The 13,378-nt window shown below is 35.7% G+C and overlaps 1 protein-coding gene across 5 annotated transcripts in view; it reads left to right on the top strand.

Annotated features, from left to right (window-relative positions):
• LOC308555796 (RNA-binding protein 27) overlaps positions 1–13,378 on the top strand; it is a 65,823-nt gene that overhangs the window by 10,025 nt on the left and 42,420 nt on the right. For 3 of the 5 annotated variants that reach the window (XM_081134393.1, XM_081134390.1, XM_081134391.1), the window contains exons 2-8: positions 497–615; positions 3,800–3,924; positions 4,721–4,867; positions 8,146–8,237; positions 8,896–9,089; positions 9,827–10,090; positions 11,374–11,673. In XM_081134393.1, the coding sequence (XP_080990519.1) occupies positions 497–615; positions 3,800–3,924; positions 4,721–4,867; positions 8,146–8,237; positions 8,896–9,089; positions 9,827–10,090; positions 11,374–11,673 (1,241 nt within the window). The remainder of the gene's footprint in view (positions 1–496; positions 616–3,799; positions 3,925–4,720; positions 4,868–8,145; positions 8,238–8,895; positions 9,090–9,826; positions 10,091–11,373; positions 11,674–13,378) is intronic. The other 2 variants (XM_081134394.1, XM_081134392.1) reach the window with 1 other exon arrangement.

The raw sequence follows: 13,378 nt of genomic DNA, 5'->3' as shown, positions 1-13,378 counted from the left end.
CAGTAATATTTAAGGTACTGTCCTTCTAGTTTCTCACTTTTAAAAAAAACGATCCTGAGAAGATTAGGAGTGGAGTTGATCTCCATTTTTGGATGCTGGTGCCTGGGGTTATAGGGAATGGGGAAAACTGTCCTCTCACTTTCTCTCTTCTTGCCTCATTGGTCCCATGGAACAGTTGGGAGTCAGGTTGAAGCTAAGGGTCAGTTGCTACCTTTTCCTTATTATCATTGAGAAAGCAAATAAATACAGATTTGGTTCAAAATTCTGGGTATAATTAGAACATTGAAACTAGGAGACAAAACTATTTTATGAAAATAAGCAGAAAAGGAAACTCTTACTTGCATTACATATATGCTTTAATAATAGTTGCCTGTGTTTGCAGTCACTTTAAAGTTTTTGAAAACCTTTAGATTTTTGAAATAGGGGTGACTTCATTAATGATACCACATTTGAAAAAAATGTTTTAAAATTTTTGTATTTTTCTCTGTCTCACTAGATGTGATGCTGACCCTTCAGCGTTAGCCAACTATGTTGTTGCACTGGTCAAGAAGGACAAACCTGAGAAAGAATTGAAAGCCTTTTGTGCTGATCAACTTGACGTCTTTTTACAAAAAGGTAAGTATTATAGGCCTTCTGTCAAGTATTTAAGATTTTCATTTGAAAACTTCCTGATAAAATCTTAAAGATACAAGCTTGAAAGGAAAGAAATTGCTCAGGGCCCTTTAATATTTGAATATAGCCATTCATGCATAATTATTTATCATGTATTTTGGCAAAACTGTTTTTCCCTTTCCTTTTCTTCTGCATTTCTTTCCTATATTGAGGCAGTGATAACTAATGCTTTTTAGGTGACTAGGTCCTTTGCAGCTTGTGGCAGAGCCTACTTGATGGTGGGGGACGGGTAACAATTTAAGATAATGAAGCTACTTATTCTTAGTGTTTATTAGGGCAGTGAAGCATTCTGGGTTTTTTCCCTCTTGGCTGGGGCTTTTTGATATCCAAGAAGAGGTGGGCATGATCCTCTTTACGCCTTTAACCCCCCCATCTTCTTACCAAAGTCCTTTCCACAGCCCACAGAGATTCCCAGAGTCCTCCCCTGCTGCATTTCTGACCTCATTTCTTACCTGTCCCCTCACTGCTCTAGCCGAAAAGACTGTTATGCTGTTTTTGTCAACAATGGCAAACATGTTCCCAACCCGGGGGTTTTTGAACTCTCTTTACCCTTCCTTGAAACATGGTTTCTCCCCTTATGGTTTCTGGTCTCTTCTCAAATGTCATCTTAGAGCAGCCATTTTCAACCTTTTTCATTTCATGGCACATAAACTACTTACTAAAATTCTGTGGCACACCAAAAAAATCTATTTTTTGCTGATCTGACCAAAATAGGAGGTATAATTTTGATTCATTCACACTGAATAGCTATTGCTGTGTTGGCTGTTGTCTTTTTTTTTATTTGATAGTCCAAGGGAAAAGAGGTCAGTGTCCCTGACTAAGTAGTCAAGTATTGCATGTTTTAAAAGTTCTTGTGACACACTAGTTGAAAATTGCTGTCTTAGAGTAGTTTCCCCTAAATGCCCTGTATACGGTATAGTATACCCCATGCCCCTAGTCACTCTCTCCTCTTTCTAACCTTGCTTTATTTATTTTTTTCATGGCATTTGTCATTCCCTGTCATGTTATATGTTGATTTGCCTGTTTATATATGTCTCTCCCCACCCAACCCTATTTTATCTTTTCCTTTGTTGAGTGGAGACTTACAACCGACAGTGCCTGGCACATAGACGATATTTAGTAAATATTGTTGAGTAGATGAACAGGAATGTGGATAATGCACACTTACTGGTTGATCTTTTCTGTTAAAAAAAATATCTAATACTTACAGAATTCTTCCCCAGTACAGATGAGTATTTTCTTTACTCAATATATTAATTTATATTACTCAGTTTCCATTAAAGATGAATCATGTGAAATTTAGAGCCATGAAAAAAGTAATTAAAACATTGCAAAGACATTTGAGGTAAGAGGCAAATGTATGTTTAGGCATCTAAGAATTTTTTTACAAAAGCTTTAAAGATTTTTTGTAACTTTTTAAAAAATTACAAAAGCAATACACGTGAGGAAGAATTTTAAAGAACATTTTTAAAAGGAGAAAAAATAAATTGCCATATACTGGCCACCAGAGAGAAAATCACTGATCATAAAAATAAAGGCTTTTGAAGGGTCTGATTAATTTATTTTCTTAAAGTTATGTGTAACAGTTAAAAAGAGAGAACAGTTTTGTAATCATGAAAAATAGTTACCACACAGATGAAAAACATAAAGATGCTTTTCTGAAGGAAAATTAATTAGATGTTTTAGGAATAGCTATTTATGTAAAATGTGTAATAATTACAGTATAAGCAGAGTTTATATCTTTATTGATTTCAGAGAGAGGAAGGGAGAGGGTGAGAGAGAGATAGAAACATCAATGATAAGAAAGTCACTGATCGGCTGCCTCCTGCATGCCCCTCCACTGGGGACTGAGCCCACAACCCGTGTGCATGCTCTGACTGGGAATCGAACCTCAATGTCTCCTGGATCATAGGTTGATGCTCAACTGCTGAGCCATGCTGGCCAGGCATTGTACTTTTTTTTTTACTCTATTGATTTTTAGAGAGAGAAAGGGAAAAAGAGAGAAACATCAGTTTGTTGTTCCATTCATTTATGCATTCATTGGTTGCTTCTTGTATGTGCCCTGACCAGGGATCGAACCCACAACTGTGGCTTGTCGAGGTGATGCTCTAACCAGCTGAGCTGTCCGGCTAGGGCTTTGTGTTGTACTTTTATTTTTTATTATTATTATTATTTATTATTATTATTTTAAATATATCTTTATTGGTTTCAGAGAGAGGAAAGGAGAGGGAGAGGGAGAGATAGAAACATCAATGATGAGAGAGTCATTGATTGGCTGCAGCCCTCAACCCCGGGCATGTGCCCTGACCGGGAACCGAACCCCAATCACCTGGATCCCAGGTCGACGCTCAACCTCTGAGCCATGCCTGGCTGGGCTGTACTTTTATTTTTAATGATTTTTAGAGAAAGAGGAAGGGAGAAGGGGAGAGAGAGAAACATTGATGTGAGGGCAGAACATTCATTGGCTGCCTCCTGCACACCCCTCACTGGGGATGGAGCCTGCAACACAGGCATGTGCCCTGACCAGGAATCAAACTGGGATACCCTGGATCATAGGTCAGTGCTCAACTGCTGAACCATGCTGGCTGGGCTAACAATATTGTAAATTAAATTTTTGAGTAGGCTGTACATTTAATCTAACAATATAAAGGTGCACTGTGAAAAGTCTCTCTCACCCGTCCTTCATCTGCACTCTTCCTACCTCCAGTACACATTTTTTGTGTCCTTTCATCAGAGTTTTATGCAAATATAAACGGTAAATATTTATTATATCCTTGAGATCTGATAGTATCAGTACTCATTGTTTTCACATCTGTGTATTCTTTTATATGTCTGTCACATAAATTATTTAATCTCTTATTCATGCAAAGTTGGGTTGTTTACAGTCATTTACTATTACATACTCAAATAATCTTACATATATATCATTTTGTACATGTGCAAGTATGTCCAAAAGATATAAAAGCCCAGAAGTGGGATTCTTCCCCAGTAAGGGTGAGACTCATTTTCAGTCCCACCAGCAGTATATGAGATTTCCCATTTACCTCAGTTTTGCCAATAGAGTGTATGTGGTCAGATTTTTGGTGTTCTGTTTATATAACACTTATATATTATTTATCTTCCTTAGAAACTTCAGGTTTTGTGGATAAACTATTCGAAAGTCTCTATACTAAGAACTACCTTCCACCTTTGGAACCAGTTAAGCCTGAGCCAAAACCACCAGTCCAAGAAAAAGAAGAAATTAAAGAAGAGGTAATGCAAAATTTTCTTTTCCTTTTGGGGAATCTTAGGTTCTATACCAGTGTTTTTATTAGTTGGAAGTTGACCTCTTTAGAAGTGATTGAAACTTGTGGGATGTGTGCATGGTACAGAGTCTTTTTCAGGGCTTCTTAGTTCCTTGGACTTGAAGATTTGGAAGAATTTCAGATAACTTGTTTAGAGATCCATGAAATATTAGTAATATTGAGGAACTCAGAAATCTTATCCAGCGACTTTTAGAAAAAGAAAACTTGGTTAAATATGGAGGCTTACTTGAAAATAAAGTACTAATGAAGCCTCAAGAGAGCTCATTAGGTAACACATTTTTATATAAATAGAGAAATTATTCCCTCTTTTAACCACATAGAGGTTTTTATAGTTAATGTAATTATATACGTCACTCATAGGAAAGAAGGAAAAAATTGTTTATACAATGTTGAAATATAAAGTGTGATTATATATGGTTTGAATTGTTTGAATAAAGAAGAGATTTTACAAAGTTCATGTAATTCTTCCTTTGTATAGATAACATACTATTATGATAATAATATAAGTTCTAAGATTAAGCTGCGTGAGTTAAAGTAGTAGGTCTAAACTAAGCTACTTTAGGTGTTTCATTTGCACATCAGCAAAATGATGATCATAGTAGGACTTAAGTCTTTGAGGATTAAGTGAGATTTTAGACCCACACACACATCCTAGTCTAGTACCTGACACATAAATTGTTGGTTATTGTACAGAAATATTTTCCAACTGTTTTTTAAAAACTATTTTCTATTGATTTTTTTAGAGAGAGAGGAAGGGAGAGGGAGAGAAAGAGAAAAACATTGATGTGAGAGCGAAACATCGATCGCTGCCTCCTGCACACACCCTACCGAGGATCGAGTCTGCAACCCGGGCATGTACGCTGACCGGGAATCGAACCAGCAACCTTTCGGTGCCCAACTTTTGTTTTTATTAATAATTACTTAATAAACTTTTATTTGGGAATAATTTTAAACATATGAAATTTACAAGAATAGTAGCACAAACACCCATGTATCATCTACCTATTGAAAATTTGCCCCATTTGCTCTCTTTATGCATACCCAGAATTATTGTTTTCTTAATCTTTGGTAGTAAGTCAGGTACATCATCACCCTTGACTTCTAAATATTCAGTGTGTATTTTATAAGAATAAAGATATTCTCTTAACAGTAAGTTTAACGTCGATAAAATAATCTAATGTCTGTATTACAATTTTGTCAGTGGACCAACAATGTCCCTTTATTATAGCTTGTGTTTTTCTCTTCAGTGCAGGATTCATTCTAAGGATCACATATTGCATTTAGTTGTCACTTCCGATACATTTTTTGATTCTCTGTTTTGTTTTGTTTTTGTTTAAAATATTACACATATCCCTTTTTCTCCCCAATGACCCATTCCACCCCATCCCCTACCCCTCCCCAGTCCCTCTCCCCACCATTGTCGGTGTACTTGGGTTGTGCATATATGTGTAAATTCTTTGGTTAATCTCTTCCCCTCCACCTACCCGCCCTCCTCCAACCCTCTGACATTCATCAGTCTGATCTATGCTTCCATGTCATTGAATCTATTCTGTTCATTAGTTTATTAAGTTCTTTAGATTCCACATATAAGTGAGATCATGTGATACATTTTTAAATGCTAGGATGTAGAATTGATTCAACATTAAAAGAAAACAAAATGTGGCTATACTTAAGATCAGTTGAGACTACTTTCACTTTTTTTGTTTTTGGCTTATGCCCTTTAATTGTCTCATAAAGTCTTTAAAGTTAGAAGAGGCTCCCGGTGTGTTTTTTCAAATAATGGAAATAGGAAGACACTTTTCTTTCATACTTGATAGTGTATAATTTTGGTCTATGGTATAGGTTAAATCTTTTATAATAAGTTAAAGTTTTTATAGCAAGTGACCTTTTATATTGTCATTGAAGGTCAGTGGATTATAAATGTCTATTTGAAAGACACCTGGTTGGAATATAAGGGAAAAATTGGATTATCTTGAGTTTTGAAAGAAGTTTTAAAAAAATAATTGCATTATTTTATTTTGTATCTCTGTAGTAAATAGAAATTTTGAAAATTGAGCAAAATGGATATCAGCTACTTTGTATTGCTACCCCAAGTGATGCTTTCTGGCATTTCTCCCATTTTCTAAGATTTTATATGTAACTTAATTTTTATTACTGATGTAAATAATAGCTCATATAATAGTGTATAAATATAGTTTGTAGTGATTCTGTTAGATAATGTGGATGGAAAGGCATTTGAGGCAGCACAGACCTTTGGCTAATTGACTCCTTTTGGTCTGTGCTCATTTGATACAGTTGTTCTGAGCAGGGTACAGAGGAGCAAATCCATCTAAGGACTAGCCATTTCAACTTTCTTTCTTGGTCCCAGCTATATTATACCATCAGTTGTTTAACAATTAGACTGTTAGTCACAGGAGGAACCACGTGAAAGAATTTGGATCATTGGAACAACTCATCTTGATGCTGGAAAAACACTTGGGAGATATGTGCCATGATTTATGAAGCACAATGCATTTTATGTACAGTTGGAAAATTACTTCTAAATTTGCTATAGTTATAATTGGTTGTTATCAAACCCTTAACCTGAGTTCATGAACATATAAAAGAACAATCCATGAAGATAATAGATTAAAATTCCTTATTTGCACTATACCATGATCATCTGAAATATTAGAAGGTAGTTTTCTTAGATCCAACTCATGGATTTATGACTAGAAACATGAGAACCTCTGGCACAGTTCTTCCCCTCCCCCATTTGGTTTGTCTGGAAATATCCTTATTTCATTTTAATTTTTAAAAAACCTATTATAGAAAATTTTCAACAGACATTGAAAAGAGAAAGCATATTGTAGTGAATACCCATGTATTCATCACCTACCCTTAACAACTCTTCAACCCAAGGCCACTCCTGCCCAGTATCTAAAGTGGTCTGACTTGTGTAGCATGATAGACTTAGATAATAAATAATGAAAACTTGTTAAATATGTGTATAATGATCATACTTCTAATAGATGCTGGTGCAGCTCAGTTGAGTGCCGTCCCATGCGCCAGGTCACTGGCAACACTGGTCAGGGCACATGCCTGGGTTTTGGGCTTGATCCCCAGTAGGAGGCGTGCAGCAGGCAGTTGATGGATGTTTCTCTCTTATCAATGTTTCTATTTCTCCCTCTCCCTCTCCCTGAAATCAGTAAAAACATATTTAAAAAGAAAATAAATAAATTAAAATTTGAGGTCAGGTACACAACAAAGAACAACTTAAAAATTTTTTTTTTTATTGATTGACTTAGAGAGAGAAACAATAACTTGTTCCACTTATTATGCATTCATTGGTTGCTTCTTGTATGTGCCCTGACTGGGGATCGAACCCATAACCTTGGTATATTGGGACGATGCTGCAACCAACTGAGCTACCTGGCCAGAACCCTTTGACTTTTTAAGAACAGTTTTTCTCATTAGGAATTAATACGTGTTCATCAAAAAAGTCCTTGAGGAATGTAGAGAAGCAAAAAGATTTCCAAGTTGATGTCTTTTAAATCTCAATTTTTAATTCTTCATACCTACCTATGTATCCTGTTCTTTCCCTCACCCACTTCTTTTCCTTAAATTTTATTTTGTTGAAGAAGCTCAGTCTTTTGTCCAGTAGAGCTTTTTTACTGTCTGGATTTTGCTGATTGCATCCCAGTGGAATAATATATCCTCTGTATTTCCTGTAAACTGCTAGAGAATTATTTTCTAATCTAATCTAACGATTGTATAGTATTTTTGCCAGCACCATATGGTTGCCATATTGTGGCTGTCATTGTATAGCACTTGTTAACTTTTTGTTCCTGAAATCTTTTCTATGAAATCAATCTAAAGTTCTCCTCAAGGGAATTATATGTACGAGTGTACTTTAGAATTAGGAAAACACAAGTCATTTTACTGTATGATGCTTAGAAATAGAGATTTGCTATTTCTGTTTGAATTTAAAGAATGAATTTTTGTTTTTCTCCTATACTGCTATTTTCTACCTTAAATTAACACTTAAAAATTAACATATTGCTGGTAATTTCAGCATCTTTATTTATTTATTTGTGCCCTCTTTGTACCAGAAAGAGTGTCATTAGGTGGATGTGTTTTATAATTTGTAGAAGGACTCTTCTTGTTTCTGATGTGTGTTTTCATGTAGGTATTTCAGGAGCCAGCAGAGGAAGAACGAGATGGCAGAAAAAAGAAATATCCTAGTCCCCAGAAGACTCGTTCAGAGTCTAATGAACGAAGGTTTGTGTGTATTTTTAATTAGGAGGACATTGATAACTCACTCTTCAGTTACATTACAAGGGCATTAAAAGGATTTTAAAAATAGGAACTGACCTCTCCCTCTGTGAACTGATTAAAGAAAGAGAAAGTTACCTTGTCTTCCATTCTCTCTTTTTTTGTCTTTGTCATACTTTGTCTTCCTTTTATAAACAAGCATCATTATGTGCTTTCCCCAAGAGCTCAGGGGTGGGAGCAGTCTCCTTAGAGAATAATAATGAAATGTTCCATTTGGTTAGGGGTGCTTAGTATTTAAATTATCATAGCATTTTATGTTACAGTTAGTGCATTTTGTATTTTGAATCATCAGCCTACCACCAAAAAAATTAATCTTTGTTTAGGAAAACTTTGTTTTGAGCCTTTTTTCCTTTTCTAGTTTTAAATATCAGTTTTCCCCCCACCACTCCCTATACTTTGGATTCACCTCTTTTTTTCATTTCTCCCCACCCAGTATACTTGAGGGAATGTTGTTTCTTTTTATATAGTGGACTAGAGACATTATGTGGTGGTCTTATGGCTTTCATGAATTTTGATGCATCAAGGAGGACATTTCATATCACCGATTTGTTTGCAGACTTGGTTTCTATAGCGTACATATGGCTTTTATATCTGTGTACTATAGGACACGTGAGAAGAAAAGAGAAGATGGCAAGTGGAGAGACTATGACAGGTACTTTGAGCGGAATGAATTGTACCGTGAGAAGTATGACTGGAGAAGAGGCAGGAGTAAAAGCCGGAGTAAGAGCCGGGGCCTGAGTCGAAGTCGAAGCCGAAGTAGGGGGCGCAGCAAAGACCGGGATCCAAATAGGAATGTTGGTGAGTAGATGAGGCTTCCTGCTAAAGACTCCGTAGCTGCTTATCTTGCTATATCACAAGAGTACCAGTACTTTCCTTAAAGGTAAATGTACCTTTAATGTAGCTGAGCAATGTAAAATCTGTAATTGTCTCCAAAGACTTAATATTGATTTTGTTACAAAAACAGGGCTCTTTTCTCAGGATAGTGTCAGAGGAGTTTGACTCAAAAGAAGGTGTTCGTAAGTTTGTTACAGTATGTACATGTCTAAACTTAAGCCATCTTGTATAATTGAAACGAATGTCCTATAATCAACAAAGCTGTCCTTGGTGGGAAGAGGATTGCTGGCTCCTGTCCTCCCTCCACTCCTCCAGGAAAGGATTGATTTGCTTTAAGGTTGCCTAGAGTTTATAAAATTAAAAAGGAAAAAAATATTACTGGGATCCCAACCACTGATCTCTGGGGATGTCATTTTGGAAGTCAATTCTTAGCACTTTTATTAAATATCAGTGGAGAAGCTGGCCTTTATTATATATCGGTGTTGATGTTATGAAAGGAAATTTTACACAAGTTATTGGTCAAGATAGGTCACATTGTTGATGTTCCTGCATTTAGGATATATTAATAATGAAAACACTTTGAAATATTGATAGCTCAGTAAATTTACTTCAGTATTCTCCTTTCCTGTTTTTTAAGTGAAAAAATAAACATTTTAATAGTAAATGTCTGATCTGACTTGTTTCTTATTTTTTTTCTACAGCAGAGCACAGGGAAAGATCCAAGTTTAAGAGTGAAAGGAACGACTTGGAGAGTTCATATGTGCCTGTGTCTGCACCACCCCCAAACTCTTCTGAGCAGTATTCCTCTGGGGCCCAGTCTATTCCCAGCACTGTTACTGTGATCGCACCTGCGCACCACTCTGAAAACACAACAGAGAGTTGGTCTAATTACTATAACAATCATAGCTCTTCCAATTCTTTTGGTCGAAACCCACCACCAAAGAGGCGATGCAGAGATTATGATGGTAAAAATTCTTTTTTATGCTATACCCAAAAGTATTAGTAAAGCAGATGTTGCTCATGTTGCATACCTTTTCATTGTAGTTCAGATCTTATTAAAAGGGATGAATGAGGTGAATCTTTTTTGGCATATACCATTTACTTGTTTGATTTAGTAGGTTGACTCTTGTTAAGGGAATGTTCACATTTGACCCTTTGTTTTTTGTTGTTGTTGTTACTTCAAACACTGTAAGTATAACTTGGTAGGCATTAGGAATTATAACTTCATGATGTTTGGTGCTGGGAATTTGTTACTTGCTGACTTTGCATTTGAATGAATGAATCAGTGTGTATTTTTTTAAACTTCTAATTAAGAAAGTATTCACATATTTATAAAAGTTGACAAAGTAATATAATTAACCCTGGTGTATCCATGACCTCACTTCAACAATGATGAACTCATTTTCATCTGTACTCCCACCACTTCCATAGCCTGTACCATTTGAAGCAAATCACAGTCACTGTAATGTTTTTTTCTATAATTACAGAATGTGTATGTTTTTACATTTTATTTTAAGTAAGGAATAGAATCAGATCAGAATTTAAGTGTTACCTTACTTTCACTCTGATCTCTCAGCCATAGAGCTCTCCTTCCCAAGGCCAAGTTAATGTTATTAATTTCTTGTATATCTTTCCAAACATAGGCTCTGCATAGAGAGCTTCCTCAATATTTTTTAGGCTTTTAGTGTTGCACATGTACAAAAATGTATTTAGCCTATTCTCATTGATGCACTCTTGGGGTACTTCTTATATTTTGCTGTTACAGACAGTGCTGCAGTGAATAACCTGGTACATGATGCCCACTGGAATCTCTTAAAATTTCAGCTTGCAGATAGAGCGAGAATGGTGGCTTTAGAATAATATCATGAAAATAGGTAGTGGAAATTTGATCATCTAATTAAAGTCTTTGATCTCCCACCACCCACTCCCAGCCTTTGTTAAATTGATAATCATTTAAAATATCTGAATTTTTATTGTGAAAATTTCATAGCAAATGGGTTAATAGGGACCAGTAGCCTGTTCTTGACTGTTGTTTGCTAACTTTACAAATCAGTCTCATAGTGTAGAAAGTAAAGTTCACCTGCCCTGATCTTAGGGATATGTGATGATTAAACAGAATAATACTTTAGGAGGGTTTGGACTCCTTGGAGAAAAAACACTTTATAATTCAGATTGATGGGTGTTTCAGGGACTTGTTTTGTTTTCTGAACTCTAAGTAGATCATCATAATATTCTTCTCTTCTTACAGAAAGAGGATTTTGTGTACTTGGTGACCTTTGTCAGTTTGATCATGGAAATGATCCCCTAGTTGTTGATGAAGTTGCTCTGCCAAGCATGATTCCTTTCCCTCCACCTCCTCCTGGGCTTCCTCCTCCACCACCTCCTGGAATGTTAATGCCTCCAATGCCAGGCCCAGGCCCAGGCCCAGGCCCTGGTCCAGGCCCAGGCCCAGGCCCAGGCCCAGGTCCAGGTCCAGGCCACAATATGAGACTTCCTGTTCCCCAAGGACATGGCCAGCCTCCACCTTCTGTTGTGCTTCCTATACCAAGTAAGTGTATGTTCATTGACTCTTTCTTTGTTGCAGAATTATATTTCAAACAGTCTATTCCTTTCAGCTAACTTGACACTACATTTAAAGTTTTTGAAAAGTAAATAATAGAATTTAGAATATATTTCTATAATTAAGATGCTATTTCTTTTTGTTTCATCTATTGTTGCATTATTTGTAGCACCTCCAAGTGTAAATATTATCAGTAGTAGCCTAAGCTATATTGATCTGAAATAAGAGTCTTGCTCGTGATAGCATCTTAAGAAAGCCAGTGCTTTGAAGATGTCAGAAAAAAGAACATGCCCTGGCTGGTGTGGCTCAGTCGGTTGGAGCCTCATCCTTTCCCTGGAAGGTTGCAGGTTCGATTCCTGGTCAAGGCATATACCTAGGTTCTGGGTTCGATGGTCAGAGTGCATTGGGGGCAACTGATTGACATATAACTCTCACATCGATACTTCTCTTTCTCTCTTCTTCTCTCTCTCAAATCAATTAAGAAAAAAACATGCTAGTAGTTTAATGAAATTTTCCAGTCTTTAAAGAAAATTTCTTCAAGAATATTGAAATAATTTCAAAAACCTTTTATTATGGAAAATTTCAAATATACATAGAGGTAGAATAATATATGCACCATATGTACTGTTACCTAATTTCAGTGGATTATCAATATTCATCTGTTTTTGTCTTACTGGGTTCCCCTAACCTCCCCACACATTATTTTTGGCTTACTTTTTGCTGGAGTAAATGTCAAGTTTCATATCATTTTACCAGTAGATACTTCAGTATGAATCTCTTCACTGAAAGCACTTTCTTTGTTCGTTTTTGTTTTTCATAAAAAAATAATGTGCCATTATCATATCTTCCAAAATTAAGATTAAGAAATGTTTGAAAATGATCATTTAAAAAACCTTAACAGTTGCTAATTTATCAGAAACAGAAGTAAGACTAAATTTTTTAAAATTTAATTGAAAAAATTATGGGGTGAACAGTTTACATGTGTGCAAATGTATAAGAAAATACTTTCGATATTTAACATTGCTAGGAGATTGCAAATTATTTTTAAAACAATGATTGTCATTTAATTTCAGTGGTAAAGTACTTTTCAAAATTATTTATTTATTTATTATTTATTTATTTATTTATAATTCTCACCTGAGGACATGCCTTTATTGATTTTAGAGAGAGAAGAAGGAAGGTAGGGAGGAAGGAAGAGGGAGAGAGAGAGTGAAACATGGATCTGTTGCCTCCTGCGTGCACCCTGACCAGGAATAGAACCCTGGACCTTTCGGTGTACTAGATGACACTCCAGCCAACTGAGCTACACTGGCCAGTTGTTATATACCTGTTATTTTTGACATTATAATAGACTCACAAGAAATTGCCAAAATAGTTTAGCATGATTCTGTGCATCTATCACCTAGCTTTCTTGCAGCAATGTTCTTTATAGAACACATTTCATTGAAGTTGCTAAAGGTTTTGAGACATTTAGTGCATAGATTTGGTTAATAAAAATATGGTACTTTTAACTTAGCATTTGTGAATATTTATTATTCTCACATAAATGGTATAATTGTAAAGCTTAAGTTGAGATTTTATTCCCAGGTAAAATAGAATCTTCATGTATAGAAATTCTCAGAATAAAAGTTACCTCAGTGTGGGAATATAACTTTTTAAAAGTTAAATCCAAGATTGTCATTTCCCTCCAACA

Source organism: Miniopterus schreibersii, assembly GCF_964146895.1.
Source record: "Miniopterus schreibersii genome assembly, chromosome: 4".
In the NCBI taxonomy this organism is placed as follows: domain Eukaryota; kingdom Metazoa; phylum Chordata; class Mammalia; order Chiroptera; family Miniopteridae; genus Miniopterus; species Miniopterus schreibersii.
The sequence above is the reverse complement of the archived record's forward strand: the minus strand, read 5'-3'. Positions and strand labels throughout refer to the sequence as shown.